Source organism: Sorex araneus, chromosome 5, assembly GCF_027595985.1.
Source record: "Sorex araneus isolate mSorAra2 chromosome 5, mSorAra2.pri, whole genome shotgun sequence".
Lineage (NCBI taxonomy): Eukaryota > Metazoa > Chordata > Mammalia > Eulipotyphla > Soricidae > Sorex > Sorex araneus.
The window spans coordinates 125907025-125931853 of NC_073306.1; the positions used below are offsets into that span (position 1 = coordinate 125907025).

A 24829-nucleotide genomic window follows, 5' to 3' on the forward strand; every position below is an offset into this window, starting at 1 on the left:
CACCAATAAAGCAAGGGGCTGAATGCATTCTACCTGAAAATTTGAGACAAAGCCAGAGTCAGGTTTGGGGATAACGTCTGTGCTCTAGATCCTACATCTTCCACATACTTCACGCAAGTCTCAACATCTGCGTGACAATACAATACTGAATGACCTTCCAATTCCAATGAGGGTGTCCTTTCTATTTGGGGGTTCATGATTTGGCTGCTATTGTTCGTTATTTTTTAATGCGTGTTTGGAGTGGGTGGAATGGAAATGATTTCTCCTACCAAGTGGGAAATCTCGGAAAGAAACAGCAGATAGGAAAGTGGTCTTAACTCCTGCCACTCACACCAGGATGTGGCCCAGGGGTCCCCTGCAGGCCAGCCACAGCAGGAGGGAGAAGTACTCACCTTTCACGATCAGCTCTGCATAGTTGGACACGCCGGAACCCCCATCTGAGCGAATCACACAGCGGTACTTGCTGACGCTCCGCTGAGCCGTGTCCGCCACGCTGACTGTGGCTGAGAAGCGCCTGTGGTTGACCACACGGGTTACCATGAGAGCCGTGTCTCTGCCATTCCATTGCTGCAGGGATAGAGGACAGAGGTAAGAGGAGGAAGCGGAGCCAATACATGTTCCCTGGTGACCTCGAGCATGGACGTTCCACCCTTCTCCTTGCCCCTGGAGTTGGAAACTTTGCTTCATGAGAGCGGGGTTTCCATGGGCCTGAGAGAGAGAGAGTACAGTGGGTGGGCCCTTGCCTTGCTCATGGCCAACCTGATCTGACCTTCAGTACCACATATGGACCCCTGAGCACTGCCAAGGGTGATCTCTGAGAAGAGTAAACCCTGGCACAGATTGGGAGTGATTAAAAAAAAAGAAGAAGATGAAGAAGAAGAAATGTGTGGTTGGGGAGTGGGGCCTGACTGGCTTTCAGGAGCGCTCTAATTAGAGAATTAGTGAGTAAACATCACCATTGAGCTGCCTCTAGAGAGAAATGCTTCTGCTCAACCCACACTGGTTATCAGAATCTTACATGGCACTTAGCCCCTGACCTGCCTCCCAGCTGCCTTCCGTTTCTAAACAGAACCTACAGGATTCTACCAAAGGCTCTGGTAGATCCACAGAAAGCCAGTCCCTAATGTAGCATTCCTAGCCCACAGCAGGTGGTCTTATCCCAAACCCTGGGTGTCCCCTCTTAGGGACAAAACTGTCACCATGGATAGAATGTAGATGGGGGCTTTGGGGCACCTCCTCCATGTGCATGCCCCATCACACTGCTTTCTGGAAGTTACTTTCTTATGCCTGGTTAAAAATTCCCACACATTTTTGTTTACATGTGTTTTCCACTGTGAGAGAGCATCCCAGTTGAACCTCAAATGACAAGGGTTTCGACTTTTGGGGATCACTTATGAGATCTTATTTCTATCCAGAGGTTCTGCAACTTGATCAAAATCATGGATACAGAAACAGAAAATAATGAGGGTCGACTACCAAGGGACAAAATTGGGTATGAGGGGGCAGTCTTAATCACCCCCTTAGATGCCAAGGAACAGCAGTAGATAAATCTTTGAGGAGTCAACATTAACGAAATTTACATAGTCGACTCTATGGGGTAAGGAAATTCTGACACCAATGATGCCGAAGGGTCAATTGTTCTTGCCTCTGTTCATCTCAAGCACCTTTTCTAGAAGTTTCCTGAACTGGTAAATATTTCTAGAATCAAGGTGAACACACAAGTATTACTGTCTTTGCATCCTGAATCTTAGTGATCTTCTGTTTATTCTGAACAAGACGCTTTTAGAGGAGCAAGGTAAGATGGGTGGTTAGGTGCAATCAACAAGGTTTAGTTCCCATGAGCATTTGTTAAGCTCATACTCTGTGCCAGACCCCGTGTCTCCTTTCTGATCCTCACAGCCATGTTTGAGGCATGTAGAATTTCTGATCCTCTTGAATTCAAATGTCAGAAAAGTTAAATAAACATGAAGAGCTAATAGCTTCCTTATGCAGGTTTTTAGCTTCTAGTCAAGCACTTTTTCACTGAGATCTTATCATCACTGCTTAATTTTTTACCCCAAAGCAAGACTGAGTGTTTGAACTGTCTGAATGGGTTTAGGGAAGCCTTATGAGATATGTGTCCCCACACTCCAAGTCTTCTGAATATTGATCTTCATCGTTTCCAGTCCAAAGTAGATACTTCTACCATGAGTTTGTTTTCCATCTCCCATGGCCCCAATCTTGAATATGCAGGACTGGAGCACAGACTGAGAAGAATAACCTGCCTCAAATTTACCAACATCAACTTTATCAAAACCTCACCTTAGGGGAGGGAATGGCAGAAAGCAGAAAGTCAAGAAACGCCAGAGGGGTAGGGAACCAAGTTATCCTGGGACTAGCAACTTGTAGTGTGTAGGTTTCTCCTTTTTACTTTCTGTAATTCTAGCTTTTCTGCCTCAAACATATCTGACTTTCATACTTCAAATATTCTTTCAGGTCATGGCATTACTAGAAAAAGCTACCAAAGTAACCAGGGAAAAGCCAATGAAAGAAATGGAAGGTGGAAAGATATTAGGATTGCAACTGCCAACTATCTACCTCATACCTTGAACATTTTAAAGAAGTGATAAAACCTGGGCTAAATTATGACAACCAACTAATACCAACACAATCCTGTTTTGTAACAGATTGCAATGAGGAAGTCAAGAGAATTTTGGCCAACACAATAAATGTTTGTGTGTGTGTGTGTGTGTGTGTGTGTGTGTGTCCATTCTTCCTGCACCAACATATGCCTCAGAGACCTGGGCCCTATGAAAATAGGATGAGAATGCTATTCGAGTATCTCAAAGAGGAATTGAAAGAGCTATGCTTGGAGTATCACGTTTCACTCAAGTGAGAGAAGGAATCTGGAGTTCTGACCTCTGTCAACGATTGAGAATCAGGGAAGCTGTCTTGTTTGCCAAGGTGGCAAAAATTAGATGGGCGGACACATAATGCAATTTAGAGACAACCGCTGGACTAGAGCTGTTACCGACTGGATTCCATGGGACGTCAAAAGATCATGTGGCTGCCCAGCTACAAGATGGTCAGACTTCTTCGTCAAAACCCTGAACAAATGGTTTCAGGCTCTTTGTATTTCTGGAGCAAGCAGATGCCATTGGGCTACACTAGCACGAGACAGGGACAAATGGAGACGTTACGGGCGCCCCCTTGAGCAAATCGAAGATCAACGGGATGACAAGTGATACAAGGGATACTATAAATGTACCCTGCTGTGAAGAAGAGCCGAGGGAATGTCTGCAAAGGCCCTATAGACCCAAGGCCTCAGAAGGAGTTCATTCTCCCTGTCACTGTGCAAAGCCCTTCCAAACTACTGTTATGGATCCAGATGAATTATTTCATTTCCTGGAACTTCAATGGCCTCAGGGATCATTGTATTGGACACTGGTGCCCATTCTAGAGAGGAAATGTAAAACACCAACGCATGAAGGCATAACCCGGGGGTCACAAAGCTCTCTAAATGAACCATGAAATTAGCCTTGGAACGTGTAGAAAGCAGGATAACGACCCTGGTCCCAAGGCATCCACATTATAATCTTGGGAACCTATGTATGTGCTGACATAGTGTTGGGGGGCCATAAAAGAGACATTAAAGATGTAAGCTAAGAGTTCTGATGTGGGGAGACAACACAGGATACAGGTGGCCCAAAATCCTGCTCAGGAGGATCAGCATCAGAGAATGAGATGGGTTGACAGAACAGATGGAGGTCAGAGTGGTGGGGCGACAGATGGGTTGAAAATGGGAGAAGAGAATCTGAATCTAAGGAAGAGAGGTGGTCTCTGGCAGCTAGGAGAGGTCACAGAAGGGATTCTCCGAAGGAGACTCCCAAAGGCATCTGATCAACCTGCCCAACACCTTTAGCCCCATCAGACACATCTCCAACTTCTGATCAGCACAACTGCAAGGGGGATCATTCTTGTGCTGTATGACCAGGTGGGTTTCAACCTTTTGCTAAAGCCACAGAGTGGTGGTTAAACACCACAGGTTTAACCCACTAGATGTGTGCAATATGTCACATTGGCAGCAAGGAAGTAAGACAAAGAACAACAGGATGATCCAGGGCATGGCTCCATTTTTAACAATGAAGCTTAAGTTCTCTCAGATATCATCTTCAGCATTGTGTACTTTTCTTTCAGATGATGTCAGATTCTAGAAAAAGCCAAAGGGGAAGCAGTGCTTCCCCAGAAACAAGCCACATTTTCTGTTTGGCTCCTGAGCCACCAGGTTTTCTCCCATGGAAGGAGAGGAAATTGCAGGTTGTCTCATAAAATCTCTGTAAAATAGGCCTTTTGAAAATCACACTTGTCATACTGGGAACAGGCCACAGCAGGATGAGGATGAGCAGGAGGGTCCAGGGAGGACTCAAGACAGAGAGGAGTGCAATGGTGACCCAGGGGCAAGGAGAAATGGAGGGGATGCAGGGAGTGAGGAAAGATGCTTAACTGAAAGCTGGAAAACCTGTGTAAGGAAGCTGTTAGCTCTCATGTTTATTCAGTTTCCTTGATATTTGAGTACATCGAGAAGAGCAACAATCCTACACACCTCAGACATGGTTATGAGGATTAGAAAGGAGATTCAGGACCTGACACATAGTACAAGCTTAATAAATGCTCCCAGCTACTGCCTCAGCCCCCGAGAGGAGCACAAGAGGAGAAAGTCAGGGATGGTGCCATTAAGCAAGAAAGGACTCAGAAATCCAAACTCATAGACAACTGGGCAGGTTTGAGGATGGAGGGGAAATTCAGAGGGAGTCACAGAGAGGCTGAAAATCTGGGGCAGAAGGGAGAGTTGGTTTTCCACTGAGGATACCAGATACCATGGAAGTGTGCAGGGAGGCAAAGGCTCAGGTGCTGGGAAAGACGAGGATTGAGAGGGGTGTTCTAAGTCCAGTTGAAAACCAACATGACACACAAGGAACACATGGAAGCTTCAGTCTGACCCTCCCGCCCTTAGGATGGGTGGTCAGGGATTTATTTTTTCCAGCTCCTCTAGTAATTTTTAAACCTAAGAATATCCTTCCTCTGAAGCTTCAGGGTGCACTTCCTATCCTCCGTGCCCAGCGACTCAGACTCACACTGTTCTAAAATGGATCATCTTCTAGCCATCCCGAGTTGCCCAAGCAGGACACTACATTTCCAGGGTGCACTGACACCCGTGTTTTAGGCTGGTTCCTTGGAAGCAGAGTCTGAGACAGGGGACTCAGTAACTGCCATCAAGGAAATGGCAGTCCGTGTTGGGCCCAAGGGAGGGGCTGAGCACAAACATAACCACAGCAGGAGGCTGCTTCAGCTTGATCCAGTGGAAGCTCCACAGTAGAAAGGGGCCACGGATGTGATCTCACCCTCAGGCACAGAGTGAGCACTGGTGGCCCAGGCCAGTGGGTTGCTAGTCACGTGACAGGTGGGGCAGGTGAGAGGAGCTCCCCTTTGATTAAGGATGGCTACTTGGGAAAAGGAGTGTTAGCAGTAAGCATGCTCCCTACTGCTTGAAGGGAAGCATGTATAAAGGAATCAGAGAGTGTCCATTCTACCCAGCACTTTCCTAGCCTCAACTCCTCCAACAGTGCACTACACTGTCTCCTGAAGTCCAAGAAGCTCCTGTCCTTCCGTGGCCGGATGGACACTCTGGAACCTATGTTTAAAATTGCAGTTGAGGGTGCCAGAGAGATAGTACAGAGGTCAGTACACTTTTCTTGCACACGGCCAACACAGGTTCAATTCTCGGCTCCCCTGGTAGTCCCCTGAGCCCTTCAGGAGTGATCCCTGGACGCCAAAATTAATTTTTTTTAAATGCAGCTGAAACTCAATTGTTGTCAATATTGTAAACCTTGTAAACCCAAAAATATTTTAAAATGCAGCTGTAGAGACTCGATAGTACAAGGCTCGGGCTTTCATGCACTGAGACCATTTCTATTCCCGCCACTATATGGTCTTCCAAACATCATCAGGAGCAGCCCAGGTCACCCTCAAGCACCTGTGGAGTGGCCTGGTTTGTCCCTGGCTCTACACCCTGGCTGGTTCCTGAGCAGCACCATATCCTCTGACTCTTGTATTAAGCCACCAGCTGGTTGGGCAAGAATTTCTTAGAGGGATCTCAGGGTCCCTGAGCATCATTTTCCCCCACACCCAAGTAAAAACAAATGCAGCTGCAGAAAGACCCCCATGGAAGAGTGACAATCTGAAACAGCACCACTGAAAAGTCACTGTGTCTCCATGATGGAAAAAGTCCATAAGGGAGGGGATTTGGTGTTTATTTAGTAAAATAACAAATGACATGTTTGGACAGTTTTACTAAGTAAAAGTCACATCAACAAATATTTTGAGTACTCAGTCCGTATGACCAAGTTGGCTTAATCCTCTTCAACTCCCTATAAAGTGCTTCTCAAAACAGTCATGGAACCAGCAGCAAGAGCCAGCCCTGAGAAAACCTGTTAAAAAAGTTCATTGTGAAAAGAAGTCAAGGGCCCACAGCCATTTGTGAATCTTGTTTACTGGGACTGGAGTCTGAGTTCCCCCCCTTTTTCCCTGTTCTATTATTAATCGCCCTGGAAATGTACTCATTATTTAACAAAACAGAAAACAAGAGCCTACAGAATGTGGAAGGTATAATTTCTGCCCAGAGGAATTTAGAGGCTGGGTTAAGATTTCAACAAAACAGCAAAAGGGGTGTATGTGTATGGGGGGATATAAAAATAAAAGGGAGTATTGAAATAACACTGTTTGTGGAGGAAAATAGGAGTGAGCATGAGGGGAGAAATGTTCTTAGAATAATCCGGACAGTGATTTTCAAAGTGTGGTCTCCAGACCCACTGCATTCACAATCCCTGGGAACTCACCAGAAATGCAGATAAAGTGGCTGCCCTGCCTTTAAGCAAATGAGAAACTTTAGGGGTAGAGTCAGGTCAGTTTTGCTTCACAGACCTTCTAGGTGATTCTGAGGCATAGTGACACCTGAGCTAGGTTCTACTGATTTCCCAATTTTTCAATTTTTCCACGCATTTTACCGTGGATTAGTAATTCTTCATGCATGTATATGCAAATCATCGAAAGAGCTCCAAAAATGCCAATTCTGCACTGGGAGCCTCTACTGAGACTCAAAGCCATTATTTCTAGCAAGTTCCTAGGTACTGCCAGTGCTGCTGGTCCCTGAGCTGCAGGAGGAAGAGCGAAACCTTGAACATCTTTACTGAACCCTAACTCAGTGTGAGTTAGGGTTCAGATCCAGGTGGTCTGATTCCAGAAATGAGGCCTCAGTTATTGTCTACCAGCTGCCCCATCTAAGGCAGTTACAGTGGCCCTAGATAGTAAGAGAGTTGGGAGTGAGGTGTTCCAGCAAGTTGCTTTGCTTGTTTAAAGAGCATCCAAGTCCCTCTTGCAGAAAATGAATGATCCACAGAATGTAGTGTGGAAAATGTTCTCATAGAAACCCAGATGCCTAGATTTTTAGAGATTTGGAGTTTCTAAGTCAGAAAAAAATATGTTAAGATGGGAAATATACCTCTCTACATTCTTGGTTAACAGACTCTCTGAACATATTGTAGAGGACTTATATTGCCAATATGACTCCAGGTTACACTGAAGTATTTTAACGCAACTCCATATGTTTAAAGCTATGTTTCTAACCTGATCATATAAGGGCCATAGAACTCTCTGTGTGTTGGGAGTAGGATCATGTATATTTTAAAAGCAATTTCTTGGAGCTGGTGAGAGAGTTGAAATGCTTTCTTTACCCACAGTTATACAGGTTTGACACCTGTCACCAGATACAGTCCTCTGGGCACTACTAGTAGTGATTCCTGAGCACAGAGTTAAGAGTAAGCTCTGAGCATTGCTGGTTAGGGCCAAAAAGAAACCAAATAAATTTATTTGTGAGTTAATATCAGTGAATGCTTGATTTTTGGGTTGTTATATGCTTATATACCCAGAGTCACATAAAAATATTCTCAAAAATAAAATGTCAGGGGCCGGAGCGATAGCACAGGGGATAGGGCGTTTGCCTTGCACCCGGCCGACCCAGGTTCGATCAGCGGCATCCCATATGGTCCCCCAAGCACTGCCAGGAGCAATTCCTGAGTGCAAAGCCAGGAGTAACCCCTGAGCATCGCTGGGTGTGACCCAAAAAGCAATAAATAAATAAATAAATAAATAAATAAAATGTCAGCCGATGAAAAAAGTATAAAAAGTCTTGATCTAGGGGCCAGAACAATAATACAGTGGGTAGAGCACTTGCCTTGTATGTGACTGATCTTGGTTTGATTCCCAGCACCACATATGGCCCCCTGAGCACTGCCGGGAGTGGTCCCTGAGCACAGAGCCAGGAGTAAGCCCTGAGCACTGCCCATTATGCCTCAAAACCCAGAAATGAAAAGGAAGAAAGAAAAAAATCCTGGTCTAAAGTAGCAGTCCTCCTTCCAAATATTAAATATGGATCTATTGTAGGATCTAACAGTTCCACTCTGAACACAAAGGATCTACCCAAACAACAAAAAGACACTAATGAAAATGGAGTTATATACACCTGGAATAGTATTCATCCCTAAGAGAAAAAAAAATCTTGTATTTTGCTACAACACAGATGGAACTAGAGGGTATCATACTAAGTGAATTAATTAGAAGAAAGACAAATATCAGATGATCTCACTCATAGGTGGTAAAGGGAAGTAACACAGGAAACATACAAAAACAATAGACACAAATCTATAAACTGAGTGCAGTGCTGGGGTTATCAGAAAGGGACATAAGGAGGGAAGGGATGAGGGATTCCAATATTTTTTTATGATTGAATTTCCATGAGGTACACAGTTACAAAGTTGTTCATGATTGGCTTTCAGTCATACAAAGTTCCAAGCCCCATCCCTCCACCTGTCCACATTTCTACCACCAATGTCTCCAGTCTCCCTCCTGCTATCCCACCATCAAACCCAGCCTCTATTCTATGTCAGACACTTCTCTCTCTCTCTGTCTGTCTGTCTCTCTCTGTCTCTCTCTTTGTCTCTCTGTCTCTCTGTCTCTCTCACCCCCATGGTACATCTACATAATGGAATGCTATATAGCAGCTGCCAGGAAAAATGAAGTTATGAAATTCACCTATAAATGAATGGACATGGATAGTACCATTCTGAGTGAAATGAGTCAGAAGTAGAGGGACAGACATATAATTATTTCACTTATTTGTAGAATATATGCATACATATATATGTATATACATGCATATATATGTATATATATGTTTATATATATATATATATTAGTATGAGACTAATACCCAAGGACAAGAAACAAATGATGGGAAGATTTGTCCACAGTTGGAAGCCTGCCTCAAATGCTGAGGGAGAAGGCAGTTGGTATAGAGAAGGGGTCCATTATTTCTACAGTGGGAAAAGAGTATTAGTACTTCAATGGTGGAGTAACCTAGAATTTGAGAAGTCTGAAATTATACCCCTAAAACATAGACAGTTGTGTAACTACTGTTATTGCAATTTTTAAAAAAGCGTTAAGATTTTAAACTTATAGCAAAGCATTATTCTCAAAGGTCAGAATGCATCAGAATCGCCTTAAAGGTGGCTGAGGTGGCCTCCTAGTAGCGTGGATCATTTACATTTTGGACCATTTCTCGTGTGAAGACTTAAGCCTGACTGCAGCATCCTGGTTCTGAGGCATGAAGATTCAAGTGGCCTTCAGTGCATTCAGGTGAATCAGGGTCACACAAGAGCATCCCAGACACACAACCATCCAGATCACATCCAGAGAAAAAGAAAAGTGCCCTGCCAGGGGATAGGGGGTGGGGGACCACCTCCCATCCCACACCCTGCAGCCCAAGCCAGGAGTCCTGACCTCAGCCATGCACACCTGCATCCTGCCAGGGACGCACATACTGTCTGTTAATGAAGACACTTTCCAGCTAATCAGGAGGTCCCCTGCTTCATAGCACTTCCTACTTATGTCTCTATCCCATCGTGACCATAGCTGCCTTTGAATTCTCTCGTTCTTTTCTCCTCTTTCATCTTCTTGGGTTTCTTTTTTAAAAACAACCTGAATTTCACCTTCTATTAACTTGCTTTGTTTTATATGGAACAAGCCAGCCTGCAGTGAGAGCACAGTCTCTCTGTGAGAGCAGGAGCTGCCAACCCGGACACTTTAATTGGTCTGACCTGAGCACACTGGAGCATCCTTCCACCCCGAGGCAAGACCTCTCTCTCTCTCTTCAAGAACTGCCTAGAAAGGAAAACAAGAAAAGCACCGAAGCCGTGGCGAGTCCGCTGTTTTCATGCTTTCTGATTAGCTACCAAGGTGTCGATAATGGCTTCCCCATATTGCAATGCTTCATCCTCTCTGCCTGTGTCATACCATTATTTCCTTCACAAAGAGATAAGAAGACGCCTGCCCACGATGGCTGTCATTATTTCAGAGAGAGAGCACGCAGGCTTGCAATTGATTTGTAATTGGGAGAAGTGGAAACGGTCGGCACTGTCTTTAATAAAAAAGGAAGTGTGTGCAACAGACATTCAGCCTGTTTTACAGAAGTTATGGTAATGTGGGGCCGTGGGGACCTTAGGTATGCTGGCTTGAGCTTCTGGCATTACAAAAAAATTATAATAAAGGTCCAGTAGAGTATTTTCAGCTTAAAGTTGTTCTAAAATTTCTAGGCTGGAAAACATTTAGGTGAAAATCCCATAATTCATTTGTAAAGGATGCTCTTTTCCTGTATAGGTCCACCTCACCCGTGGCATGGCATTTTAAAACTTGCTAAAATTGGGACCATTGATTCTCTAAAGACCATATTTGTCCATTTTTGGCAGTCTCTGAAGAATGGCTTTGATTATTCTTTATTAACCATTCAAAGCAATGGAAGGTGACATAAATCACTTTGGATTCTGTGTGTGGAAGCTCTCCCAAGGGCCCTTACATGCCTAGCTGACGGTTCATCTGGGGTTGATGTGGGGATTCAGCATCTCTGAAGAGTCAAGAAGGTTCTGGCAAGAGTCCCAGTGAGCAGGAAGCCCAGGACAGAGGACAAGCAGGTGGTCCATGAGCCAGCACATGTATCATCTCTTTTGTCTCTGTCCCCTCAGAGCTCAACTCACAGCCACTTCATCTCAAAACTTTTTTTTTAATTTTTTACTTGAATCACCATGAGAAATGCAGTTCCAAACTTGCTCACGATTCCATTTCAGTCCTACAATGTTCCAACACCAATGAACATTTCCTGCCACCAACGTCCCCAGTTTTCTTCCCACCCACCCACCCATCCCACCCCCACAGTCTGCCTCTATGGCAGATACTTTTCTTCCTCTTTCTTTCTTTCTTTCTTTCTTTCTTTCTTTCTTTCTTTCTTTCTTTCTTTCTTTCTTTCTTTCTTTCTTTCTTTCTTTCTTTCTTTCTTTCTTTCTTTCTTTCTTTTTCTTCCCTTCCTTCTTTTCTTCCTTCCCTTCCCTTCCCTTCCCTACTCTTCCCTCCTCCTCTTTCTCCTCCTCCTCCTCCTCCTTCTTCTCCTTCTTCTTCTTTCTCTCATTCTCTCTCTCTCTCTCATTTTCCCTTTAGGCTGAGTTGCAATGCCATTACTGAAAGGGCATCAAGCATATCGCTTTACCTTCTTTCAGCACTCAGTGTTTGTTCAGAGTAATAATTTTCAACTCGTGTTGTCATAGTGGTCCCTTCTCTCTCCTAACTGCACTCCCCTTCCCACTTTGTAGCCAGCTTCCTACCACGGACCAGTTTCTGAGTCCCTCAGCCTTCACTAACTCTCCCTGTTCTGCACTCAACCAGCATCCCGGGCTGCTCCTAGGTAGTGTGGCTCCATTTGTGATGAAATCTTGGACTCTGTGTAGTTTCCCAGGGTCTGTCATATTCCCCACTTAACTCCCAGCTCCTGGATGCTGGCTCCTGCTCTCCTTCCCCACGAAAAGGACCAAATGTGGGATGAGGAGGTAAGACAACCATCTCCTGCTTGGAAGTAAAACAGTTGGCAAATTGAGAACTTGAATTTCTTGTGCAAATGTTTCACATAAGCAATTAGCAACTTGTAGAGTCTAGCAGTCAAGCACTTGTCATGCATATGTGATGATTGATGCTAGGAAAAAGGAAGGATGGAAGAAGGAAGGAAAGATGGAAGGGAAGGAAGGAGGAAAGAAGGAAGGAAGGAAGGAAGGAAGGAAGGAAGGAAGGAAGGAAGGAAGGAAGGAAGGAAGGAAGGAAGGAAGGAAGGAAGGAAGGAAGGAAGGAAGGAAGTTTGGTTAAGAATTAAGGACAGGGACTATAACTCATGGATTCTATCCTTGGCACCATAAAAAGAAAAAGAGAGAGAAAGAATCAAGTTATTGTAGAAGAGACCTCAGCATTGCCCTATTCACCTGAAGAACTCATCCTAGAACAAGACAGGCTTATTGATAACTTTTAAATTGACTTGGTATCAGTATTTTCCCCCAAGGACTAGAATTGCTCTGGCTCTAGTCAACACAGGTTCAAGAATCCTCAGGACCTGTATCAGAATCTGTCCATCAATCTCTTATTGACGGAGGGGAGAGGGTGAAGGGGATTTGAGAACACAGTCAGTGGTTCTCAGGAGCTGTTTTTGTCTTTATTCTCAGGAGCCACCACTGGCAATGCTGGGAGAACCCGGCACAATGCCAGGGATCAAACCAGGGTCAGTCATGTGCAAGGCAAGTGATAATGGTACTTATCCACAGTACCATCTCTCTGGGTTTGTTTATGAAATGATTCTTGCAGAGCTGGTTCATCTCATCTAAGGAAGCCGGCACCATCATTGAGGGCTCCTAGAGAGGACATAAAGCTTTCAGTGGTGTGACTTGGGCACAGGGCCAAGCTTCCCTTTTAACTTACTGATTTATATTCTGAAACAACATGAGGAAGAACCTAGAAGGTCCCCCTTTGTTTGCATTCCTGACACCCCAACAACAATGACTTATCTGACCCCTGCCCCATTACACACACACACACACACACACACACTGGTTCCCAACCATCACTGCTAGCCCACTCTCTTGGAGCAAACCCATGGCCTTGATTTCTCTGATTTAACTGGTAGATGGCAAAGCTCCCACTTGTTGCAAACCCATGATTCTGCTGCTTATACTGAAAATGACAGCAAGAAAGTGGAATGCCAGGCCACTGCAGGTCCCTTGTGGAGATTCTGCCACCATCAGCCTGTTTCCCCTGCTTTGAAAACGGTCTAAGTTACTTAAGCCCGGTGACATGAAGCAGAACTCTGGCGGATCCGACTGCAATTTGGCTTGCAGGGCCAAATCTCAAGCAGCATGTGAGGGGAAGTCAGCCACGGTGCTGGCCAGATGGGGTGGTGTTACCACTGGGTCCTGAAGCATCACCATGGGCCCCTCCCATCGGGAAGAAAGATGATACCATACGGGTGACTATAAGCCTGGACTTGCCTGGCAAAGCGGGCATTTGCAGAAGAGCATTGTATAGATGCTTTACCTCCCCCTATTTCCTGAACTCCCTCCATGGGAAACAAGATGGCAGGAAAGTTCCGGTGGGGGCTGATCAGCAGTCTCAGGACCTCTGTCCCAGATGGAACTGTCCATCAAACTCTCTTTGACCACTTCCCTGCGTTATAGTTTCACAGAGGAGCATCCTGTGTGAAGCAAGCTGGGCTCTATAACCAGGCAAGGGCTGTAACACACGGCTTCCAACATTCCACGCCCTCTGCTCCGTGTGGACCCCGGGAGCAATTCTTTTCTGGCCTCCATATGAATGGCTGTTCGATGTCCCTGAGCGAGTGGCAATCCGGGTGTGTGTGTGTGTGTGTGTGTGTGTGTGTGTGTGTGTGTGTGTGTGCGCGCGTGCGTGTGTGTGCGTGTGTGTGCGTGTGCGTGTGCGTGTGTGTGTGCGTGTGTGTGTGTGCGCGTGCGTGTGTGTGCGTGTGTGTGCGTGTGTGTGCGTGTGTGTGCGTGTGTGCGTGCGTGTGTGTGCGTGTGTGTGCGTGTGTGCGTGTGTGTGTGCGCGTGTGCGTGTGTGTGCGTGCATGTGCGTGTGCATATGCGTGTGCGTGTGTGTGTGTGCGTGCGCGCGCGCAATGGCACACTGATCTCATGGAGGCTGAGACGCTTTCTTGATTCCATCTGAGGCTACACAGCTGTGGGCTCAGCTGGAGATGCACAGGAGTGGGGGAGGCGGGCAAAGACAGGGACAGCACGGAAACCTGCCCTGCTGGGTGTTCCTGACTCAGGCGCCCCTGGCTCACTTTTCATTTCTGCCATCTTGTCATGTTTCCTGTCCTGGGGTAAGTAACCTCCAAACGCCTCCTGTGAAATAAGATTTGGTTTACACGGAAAGGCAGATAAATAGGACAACGTGGCACACTGCGGTTCTGTTTTCCTCCAAACTTTAATTGCATTCGGCTGGAACATGCTCTCACAGAAAGAGCCTGGGTCTGAGGCACACCACTTACAACTTGAGCAATAATAAAATAATTGAAAACCCACCCAGAGCGACTGAAGGTACTGCGAATGTCCTGCCTCATTCCCTCAACCCCACAGAGTCAGTGCCATTAAAATGGCAAAACTTGGGGGGAGCCTGCTGCTTTTTACTACGGATTGTAATAAGGGAGTAAATGACACTGAGTACTTCTCCAGTGACACATGCAAATTTGCTAGGTCCCCCTTGAGGGGTATCTGCTGTCCCAGGAAGTAGGTGGGGAAGGCAGTTCTGTTCTTTTCATGCTACTGCATGGCTATGGAGCAAGGAAGAATCATTAGACCCTCACAGTGCTCTCACCCCAGAAGTTTTCCCCCTGCATTAAATGACTCAAGTACAGGAAGTCAAGTGGTACGATCAATGCCTATGAACAATGTGTGCTGGGCAGAGGTAAGGGATTAACGTCCACACTCTAACAGCTCCTGGTCCTTGAACCAGAGGCAATATTTGCCTACAGCTAAAATCCTACTCTCCAGTAAGACTTTCAAGGTTCTGGGAATGTTCTCATCTGCTTGCCCAACTCAATGACTAGCAAGTGGCTATGGGGATCCTATATTTAAAATGCGCCTACTGAGTCTAGGCATTTTATTTATTTTCACTCATTTAAATTAGGTGTAAACAGGACATTTAACCAGGATGGAGTATATAAAATTAATACTGAAAAATCAATTTATTTTATATACTAGTAATGCCAAATCAAAAACTGAGATTTTTTTAATGCCTTTTACAATGCATCAAACATAGGTGATTCTTAGTCTGGCAAAGGATCTCCAAGGTCTAAATACATTAAAAAAGAACAGTCTTTTCAATAAACAATGTTGAAATAACTGAGTATTCAATTGCACACACAGAGAAAAGAATGTGGATCCTTACCTCAACCCACATGCAAACTTTAACTCCAAATGAATCTTTTACCTAAATGTAAATCTGAAATGACAAAATTCCTAGAGAGAATCTTCAGAGAACATCTTTGTGACCCATGGTAAGGCCAATATTTCCTGAAATGATACCAAGATAAGATCCAAAGAAGGAAAGAAAACGTAAATTGGATGTCATTCTAATTGAATACTTGGGGGACCAGAAAAGATAGTACATCAGGTACTCAGAGTACATGCATGCAGTTGACCTGGGTTTGATCCCTGGCACTGCATATGACACCCTGAGCTCTGCCAGGAGTGAACCCTAAGAGCAGAGACAGGAGTAACTCCTGAGCACAGTTGGGTCCCCAAAACCAAACCAAACCAAACCGAAACCTCACTCTTCAAATGATACTGTTAAGAGAATGAAAAGAGAAACCAAAGATGAAGAGAAGATATTTTCAAAGCACACATTTGATAAAAGGCTTATGTCTAGATGAACAAGTATTTCAAAATTCAAGACTTGAAAGAAGTTCTAAAATTCAGTAATAATAAAACAGGAAGTGAGCAAAAAGATTTAATCAGATATTTACCGAGAGAAATATATAAATGGCAAGTGAGCATTTGAAAAGGTTATGTGAGGGCAGCGAAAATAAAACCAATTTAGATGAAAAATGACTGACCATATGTGTTGGTGAGGACAGAGCAGCTAGAACACAACAATGGGAATGCAAAATGGTACAACCATTATGGATAACAGCGTGGGAGTTCCTCAAAAAGTTAGACATACATGTACTATGGAACCCAGTCACTCCACTGAGAGTGACTGGGTTCCATTCTTATGGAATTCTCATTCTTATTTACAATGAGAAAAGAAAGCATATGGACATATTGAGACTTTTCCATGAATATTCAGAACAGGTGCTTATGTAATAGCCAGAAACAAGATAACTCAAAGCACCATCAATCAGTAAATGATGATCTATTCACACAAAGAAATATTAACCAACAAAAAATAATAATCTATGTTTATATAAATATCAGCCCCTGGAGCGATAGCACGGCGGGTAGGGTGTTTGCCTTACACATGTCCCTCTCAGAGAGCCTGGCAAGCTACCAAGCTACCAATGGTATCGCACCCGCATGGCAGAGACTGGCAAGCTACCAATGGTGTATTCAATATGCCAAAAACTAGCAACAAGTCTCACAATGGAGATGTTACTGGTGCCCGCTTAAGCAAATCGATGAGCAATGGGATGACAGTGACAGTGACACAGTGATAGAAACATCATAGATGACTCAAAATAATTATACTGAGTGAAAGAGAACATAGTCCATGATTCAGTTCATATAAAATATTAGAATAAACTAATAAATCGTGCCAGAAAGAGATCAGTGATGCCTGGGAACAGATGATGTAAGAGGGAAGACATAAGGGATTGGAAGTGGAGAAGGAAGCATCTAGGGGTGGTGGATATGTCCATTAATTTGGCTGCGATTGTAGTTTCACAGATATACATATGCCAAAGTTTACCACATTATACATTTTAAATACTCTATTGAAGTCACACCTCAGTAAAGCAATTTAAAATGGAAAAAATAGCAGCAAACAAAATAGCCACATATAATTACCGTACTAAAAGGGCCCATTAGTTCTGAGCTCTCTTGGCACTTGATATTTCTTTTTTAACAGGAAAGGAGCATGCTTGATATTGTCATAATTGTTTCTGCTTTTATATCCACCCATTTTCCCTACCCCTGTGAAAGAAATCCTGCTTCATCTAGCTTTGGAAGTGGGACCAAGGTGCAATAATAAGAATTATTTGAAAAGCCTTCCTGGAGAACTTTCTGAGAGAACTTTCTGTTGAACTTTCTGTTCAACCACAGAACAAATGGCCTGGCTCCTTGAAGAGAATATTCTGGTAAAATAGAGATATGTCAGATAGGAAACTAATGGACCAACGGAAGTCCAAGTTCCCACCAGTCAAGATTTTATGATGCCATAGACACATAGTCTACTCAATTTTTCCTTAGCCCTGTGAATCGGATCTCAAAGGACAAAGTACAGGCAAGGGCAACTTGGAATATTCAGAGTTTCAAATCCTAGTTCATGTGCGTTTATATTTGCAGCTATAAAATAAGCATCCTGATACCTATAGAAATAGAATACAGGTTATGATTTAACAAGCTCACATACGGACCATCATGCACGGAGCAGAGGTACTCAACAACAGTCTCCCTTCGCCTTCTTCCCCACCAAGTCCTCCCTTATGGAACACTTCCTTCCCTTAACCAAGGGCTGGCAGGGACAAGAGGAGACATCTTTCTTCCTTACCTGGAGCCAAAGTTTGTCATGCTGAGACCACTTCCCACCAGCAATGCACTGAAACGTGGCATTCTGCCCCACATTCACCTCGACATTTTGGAGCCGCAGAAAGTGAGGTGCTTTTCCTAAGAGAAAAAGCAAAGAGCACATGAGGACAGAATTCAACAGCCTGCACCACCTCCCTCCCAGCCGCTGTCAGTCAGGATGGGCACAGGGCAGACCTGGGACAGAGCACTAAGAATCTCTCCATTGAGGCAGCATTTGTCTCAGCACTCCCCACAGGCATTTTATGTATCCCTCATGGAACTGCATGAGTGGGGCTGTACCCCCATTTCACAGTTCAGGGAATTAAGGATGTGAGCAGGTACAGGACTTTAAATTTTTTTTTTACCACTAGGGAGACAGAAAGAGAGTGGACAAGACATAGATCCAGGTCTCTGAAAAGCTCAAACCTCAACTGATAGAAGTCAGCAATACTCCCCACATTCAGAAGAGGAAACTGGGGCTGGTGGGAGGGAGTTTACTGCAAAAAATCATCCCCACAGCCCAGTTGAGAGGTTGAGCATAAAGAAGAAAGCTAGAGCAAGGCACTTTGAACGTGAGACCCACATGACTGGCTTTGGTAACAGTGCTAATGAGGATGAAGATGAAAAGAACAGCCCAGGAGAAGGCAGAGACCCAGAGACACCCGTTCACTCAGTGCTCACTCACACACGGTGACCACTGAACCCAATCAATTCCCCTTGGTGGTTCATCACCTCGATGCTATCATGTGTGAACAGAGGCACAGAAAACTCACACAACATAAGCATCTATACCTATCACTCAAAGTCATGGTATCTCCTAAGCCTTGGAAGGAGGTGACATCTTTAATCTGGAAACTTGGTATAACAGGGGAAGACATTTTCAAAGGAAAGTGTCCCAGAGCCCTAAGTTCTTAATTAAACATACCACTTACATTGGTTAACTGGAGTTCATCTTTTTACATTTTTATGAAGATAGGTTGTTATCAATGTGAGCACTCAAAGATGGAGGACAGGTGGCTATAACTGAGGTCATGAGAATGAATTTTGTCACTGACACACAAATTAGTCAAGGGTCCCCACCACATCAGCCAAATGAGGGACTGACTGGGATAGATGGCCCCCCAGGATAGGACCTAATGAGAATAGCTCAGAGGATCCAGGATTTTGAATAAGGATTTGGAGCTTTTCCCACTGGGATCAAAACATCCAGAGACAATGTGCCTTTTAAAACTCCTCCAGTGCAGAGCCCTGTGCTGTATCTGTTCAGTCTAACCCAACCACATCCCAGTTATGTTACTCTGACCCACCCTTACCACAGTCCCTATGAGAGAGGCAGAAACTATGTTTCAACAAATTTAACTTGCCCAAAGCTACACAGCAGAAAGAGAACTCAGTGCTGGTGCATTTTTCTTTTTTCTTTTTTAATTTTTATTGAATCACCACGAGATAGTTACAGGCTTTCATGTTTGCATTATAATTGCACAATGATCACACACCCCACATTCCAAGTTAGCTTGTACATTCTCCAGTCTCCCGGGCAGAGGGATGCTGCTGGTGACACCCTGGACCCACAGGTCAAAGACAGGGCTCCTGGGCATGTAGTGCTGACACCCAGGCCCTTCTTGATGCAGTTGAGCATTTGACCACAAAGACCCCATTTGCCATTTCCCCCCATGGTCTTCGCTCTCTGAACTCTGGGGCTTCTCCATGGTGCCACTACCTGGGAAGCTCAGCAAAAGCCACACACCGGGCAGAATGAGGTGGACCTGTGGGTTGTAACCCTCAGCTTCCGCCTGGATTCAGGAACATATGGCGATAGTTCAATGGCCCCTGCTGCCGTTCTCAGGCCCCTACCGGTCGAGTGTGATCAAGAGTCTAAGGGCACCAGGAAAGACTCCTTGTGGGCTTCTTGGAGCTGGCGAGACCAGCGTCTCCCCCCTCACCCAAGTCATGCTGCTTTGCTGCTCTTGGATGGCTTTTTGTCTGCTCTCCTACAGAACTTCATTGAAGTCATTTTGAGAACTGGCAGTTGCAGTCGCTTTTTCAAGGGGACTAGTGTAAACCCGGTAAACGCACTTCTCCCACCGGCTTAAGGCAAAAAGGAGCATCACGCGTATAGAGAGAAGAGGAGCAGTCTGAGCTCAAGGCCCAGGGACTCCTCAGGGAGTCTAACAAAGGGATGCTTCCTGCTGTGGGCGACCCCGGGCTAGTGGTGTGCCCCTGGGTGCTTGCCGTCAGAAGCACCTCTCCTCCAGATGAGCCTCCTCAGCTACTTTCTAACCACTCTCATCCTCACCACATTTTTTTAGCCTTCACTCGTTCACTCTCCCATCCCTCTTCCTCCCTCCTTTCTCGGTTTATTCACCGAGAACGTAGAGGTGTCCTGGTCCCGAGCATTAGAACACTGATGGTGCTCAGCAGAGCTGTGGTACCGACGTGTTTCTAGGAGCCAGATAGTTATGGAAAAGAGTCAAGTTGTAGCAACAACAACAAAAAAACCAAAGCACCACCCCCCAATTCTAAGGAGCCTTGGGGCGGGGAAGCAAGGAGACGTGGGGATTTGAGGGAACTGGAGTATGACTCCAAGCCCTTCAGAATGGAAGAAGCTGGTACTTAAATCCAGCTGGAGGAGGCCCTCTGGGAGCACTCAGTACCGAGCAGCCAATCACTTGACTTCTCAAAGCAAGTGTGACTCCAGATACTGTGCGTCATCTTTTACTTTAAAGTCTTGACTAAATGTGATGCTAACTGCATGCAGACATAGCGAAACACTGTCTGCAGGCTTGTGATCTCTGTGACCCAGGTCTGGCATATGTCATTTGGAATAATTCCCACGACCAGTCTTAACCTGTCTGGTCCCCATGCCCGGTGATGATGACACCCGTTCAGGTGGGAATCACCCCACTCCATTCCACTCCAGGATCCCTTCCAGATTGCCCTTCTGCTAAGCGCTCTCTCTGCATGCCTCCCTTCCATTCTCTGCTCTTGAAGCTTCGCTCTCCACTGCCAAGTCCCCTCCGGAACCCTCCGCCCTCTGCCCCTCTCCTGTCTGCACTACGCTACTAGGAAAGAGATGATTCCACCAGCTTCCACTCATCAGCCTTCAGCCAAACGGATCCTCCCTCAGAGCCTGAGCACCCACCAACTCAGGGCTTGTGGTTTGCCATCCTCACCATGCCCCACCCCACCCCCCACCCAGCTCCCTCAAAGTGAGATCCTATCGGGATGAACAGATGAATGGGGTTAAGAGAAAAATGATTGTGCACTCAGGGCCAAACACCTTGCTGTGGGTGACATTTAAGCTCCTGCAGATGTCAGTGCAGTCTCCAAAGACATATTATTGTGCCCTTTTTCTCGCTCTTTAAGCCTGACAGTGCTCAGTAGGAAACCAAACAACAGAAGAGAGACTGCAGTCTGTACATTAGAAACGTGGTGGAGACAGACTGTGGGCTTGGTGAAGGGGCCCCACGAGATGGCAGTGCGGGGAGAGATATTTTTTGAAAAAAAGAATATGCAAAAAGTCAACTTGGTGGCTGGAACTCTTTGAAACAGAGTGGAAACGCATGCTGACATTTATAACACACAGTTATCTCTGCAGAAGCCCTCCATGGCGAACTCCAAGGAAAAAAACAGTGGACGGTGACTACAGTACTTTTAGAATAACACAGAAATGTGAAATGGACTATAAAATATAGATGAGAGACTTCTGATTGCGAGAGAAAATAATTTCCTCTGAGTATTATGCCTGTCTCTGCACCTCGTGTTTGGAGCCTACGAGGCAGACACGCAACGCGTAACTCCAGCTGAAATCAATGGAGAATACAACTGCAAATCAGGCGCTCTCTTGGCAACTTCGGGCATATTTAGTGAGATCACTTATTGATAAATGCTGACCGTATGTTAATAGAAGGCGTGTTGTAGAGGACAGAAGTGGATTATTTAAAAGCCCGAGGAGATAAAGAAAATGCATATTTCTCAATAGAGAAACATTCTTAACAATCTGAGTGGTCAGAAATGCATGTACATTAAGCTGGAGTACGTGGAAGAGTATTGCTAGATCAAAGAATTGCTAGATGCCACAGGATGGATATGTGACTTGGGATGTCATCCACACCGCCCGCCGTGATCTCTATAGTACCCCCAGGAAGGCATCTCTGGGGTCCAATTTCAATTGTCCCTAGACCCCATACCTTCAGCCAGCACTACCAGTTGTGTAAGCCAGAAATCTGGGTGTGCCCCATTATTGAGGTCTCTGCCTTGTAATCCAACCCATGACAGAGAATCAGGTGGCTCTACTGCCCACATCTCCTTAAGTCTCTTCGCTTCTCTGTCCTTTTATTACAAGGGTCATCTCTGGCGGAGCTTAGTGCTCCAGGATCACTTCCAGCAGAGCTTGTCTTGGCATGGACTGGAAAGGCATGGGATGCTTGTCCTTGGGGGCCATCAAGGACATACTCAATAATGTCTGTATGCCACCAGAGCTATACCTAGCAGTTCTAGAAGGTCATGTGGTGCCAGGGCCTTGCACATACTAGTGATAAACATTACCACCCAAGCCCTCGGTCTGGCCCTCTTCTGGGTCTCCTCATAGCACTGCATCACATCTTTTCTATGACGAATTGTGCCCCCCCCCAATTCAATGTTTATGCCCCAGTCATTCAGATTGTGATTGTTTCAAGAGATAAGGTGATATGTGAAACCGAGACCAATAGAGTGGATCCTCATTCAGTCCAACCAGTGTCAAAGCAGAGAAAATCTGAACACACGCACACACTAGGAGAACAAAGGGAAGCTAAATGATATCTGTCAGCCAAGGAGAGAGGCTGCAGACGAAGTACAAACTGCCCTCTTTTTCTAAAAAATAGAAGTAATATTGGTTTATACCATGTAGGTTTCAAGTACTAACTTATCTATCTGTATGGTCGACAATCTCTTAGCCACCAAAAGTCCAGTTTCTGCCTGTCACAGACAACTTTCCCTTCTCTTATGGTGATTGCAATATTGCTCCTATAGTTTGGGAGCTTGTTTTTGTTTTGTTTTGTTCGTGTGTGTGTGTGTGTGTTCATTATTTTTGTGTTGTTACCTCCCACATCCTCATCTTGGACATCTAGCCTCCAGAACTATGAGAAAATTAATTTCTGTTGTTTCAGCTAGCTGGTTGGGGAGATTTTGCTATGGCAGTGCTAGCAAACAAATATGCCAGCTGCTATAGATCTGTCACTACCTGAGTCTCTGCTCCATGTTCAGTGTCTTTTACTTTGGTGAAAGCCCAGGAGTGCAGAGGGTGAATCACTCATGCTATTTCCCAGTATGAGCTAGCACAAGGGGAGAAGATGCCAAAGAGAATGTATTAAATGAGTGGAGGGCTTCCCATCACCTTTCGTGTGACTCCAGAATACACTTCCTTTTAGGTTTCCTGATTTCTCTATTTCCCTTTAGCTCAAAAGCACAGAGAAGCCATAGCAGTCCTTGAACCATTAAAGAGATGCCAAAATCCAGCATAAATCCCCCACTGTCAACTCAAAGCATTTAGATAAAAACTGACACTTCTCATAATAATACCCAAGAACCAGAGTGGTCAGGCCCAGCTTCCTCTCAAGCCTGGGTCTCAATTCTGTTCCCTTTCTCCTATGACCCCAGTGCTTAGAATATTCTGACCATATCAAGCGGGTTTCCAATGCCCGAACTCTGCATTTGCTAGTTCTCAGCTTCCTCCCGCAGGAGTGGTCCAGTTATGAGCTTCCTATGCTCAGAGCTCAGCCTGGATCACATTCTGGCTGCCCTTATCTTCCTGACTGCCCTTGTCGGTAGGTTCCCCTCACACCCCAGTCATTCATTCATCACACTATCACCATCTCAAATGATCATTAGTCACTTATTGAATAGGGGTTCCTTGTTTATTCTCCCTACCTTCTCCTATTCTGCAAAGCTAATGCCTTGAGAACAGGGTCCATTCCATTTTGATTGCCTATGTGTTCTCTGTGTCCAAAGAAGTGTTGACAGAGAGCTGATGTTCAATCCCTTACTTGTTGAAAAAAAACAATGAGTAGGAAGCTAGACTGGATAGGGACTAAGCCAGGTTCTTGCAAAAGGGCTTTGATATCTTTGCGCAATCCCACATGTCCCTGGATCTATGCATATGTTCTGAAAACTAAATATACTTCCAGTTCAATGGAGTCTTTCCACTTTCAGTCACAATACAGAAAACCTACATTTTGATTTCTGGGAAGTGTAACCATAAACTACCTAAACATCAAGATTGGACTTGGTCACAGCACATTATGTAGGAACACAGTACAAGCAAGGGTCATGTGTTCCTGTGTGGCACCCCATGTTCCATTTTCTGGGTAACCTATTCTCAGTGATTTTAGACCATCATGCAAACTGCACTCCTGAGCAGAAGGTGATGAGGCTGTCAGAAGAACCCTCAATTCAGGGGACTCCCCAATGCAAGAAAGATTCTAAGAGAAGACGTAGGCTTTTAATGGGGGTGGGGGGTGAGGTATAGAGAAGCCATTCAAAGCACCGTTACTCATGGAGACTTCTCAGAGGGTAGCAAGCACTAGACAGTAAAGGTAAACCATTACCTTTTTGACTCTGGGAGTAAAGGCAGGGATATATATGGCTAGGACTGAGACAGAGGTAAAGCTGAAACTCAAGGGGGAGATGAAAATCTTCTTTAGAACACAGAGTTGTGGGGGCATTCTTAGAGAGAGAAAGAGATGGGGTAAGGGTTGGGACAGATTCCCTGGAAAATTCAAATGTCCCCTAATAGAAATAGCCCGTTAGGCATTATGTACAGGACCAAAGGCAGGAAATGCAGATGGGATGTGTCCTCTATAAAGAGGGGGTAGGGGCTGATGGGAAAGCTGGAGGCTAGCTTCAGAGAAATCATCTCATAGCTAGTGTCTGTGCAGGTGGAACCTGTGAGGTTATGTGGACCAGAGACATTGGACACCAGGTTAAGATCATTTTCTGGTGGGAATGTGATGCTCACACCTAAGATCTGCGGGAGGAGAACATTTCCATCTGCCAGAGAGTGTATCTGCATATCTACTGCATAAGTTGTGCCTGGCTAGGGGCATTCATGATGCCCTCTTCATGTGAGACCTGGCTCAGCAGAAATATTG

At 45.2% G+C, this 24829-nt stretch overlaps 1 protein-coding gene across 15 annotated transcripts in view; it reads right to left on the bottom strand.

The window, feature by feature from the left end:
• Positions 1–24829, bottom strand: part of PTPRT (protein tyrosine phosphatase receptor type T) — a 1130358-nt gene that overhangs the window by 697217 nt on the left and 408312 nt on the right. For all 15 annotated transcript variants that reach the window (XM_055137540.1, XM_055137536.1, XM_055137543.1 and 12 more), the window contains exons 5-6: positions 17683–17798; positions 393–567 (exon numbers count right to left, since the gene is read on the bottom strand). In XM_055137540.1, the coding sequence (XP_054993515.1) occupies positions 393–567; positions 17683–17798 (291 nt within the window). The remainder of the gene's footprint in view (positions 1–392; positions 568–17682; positions 17799–24829) is intronic.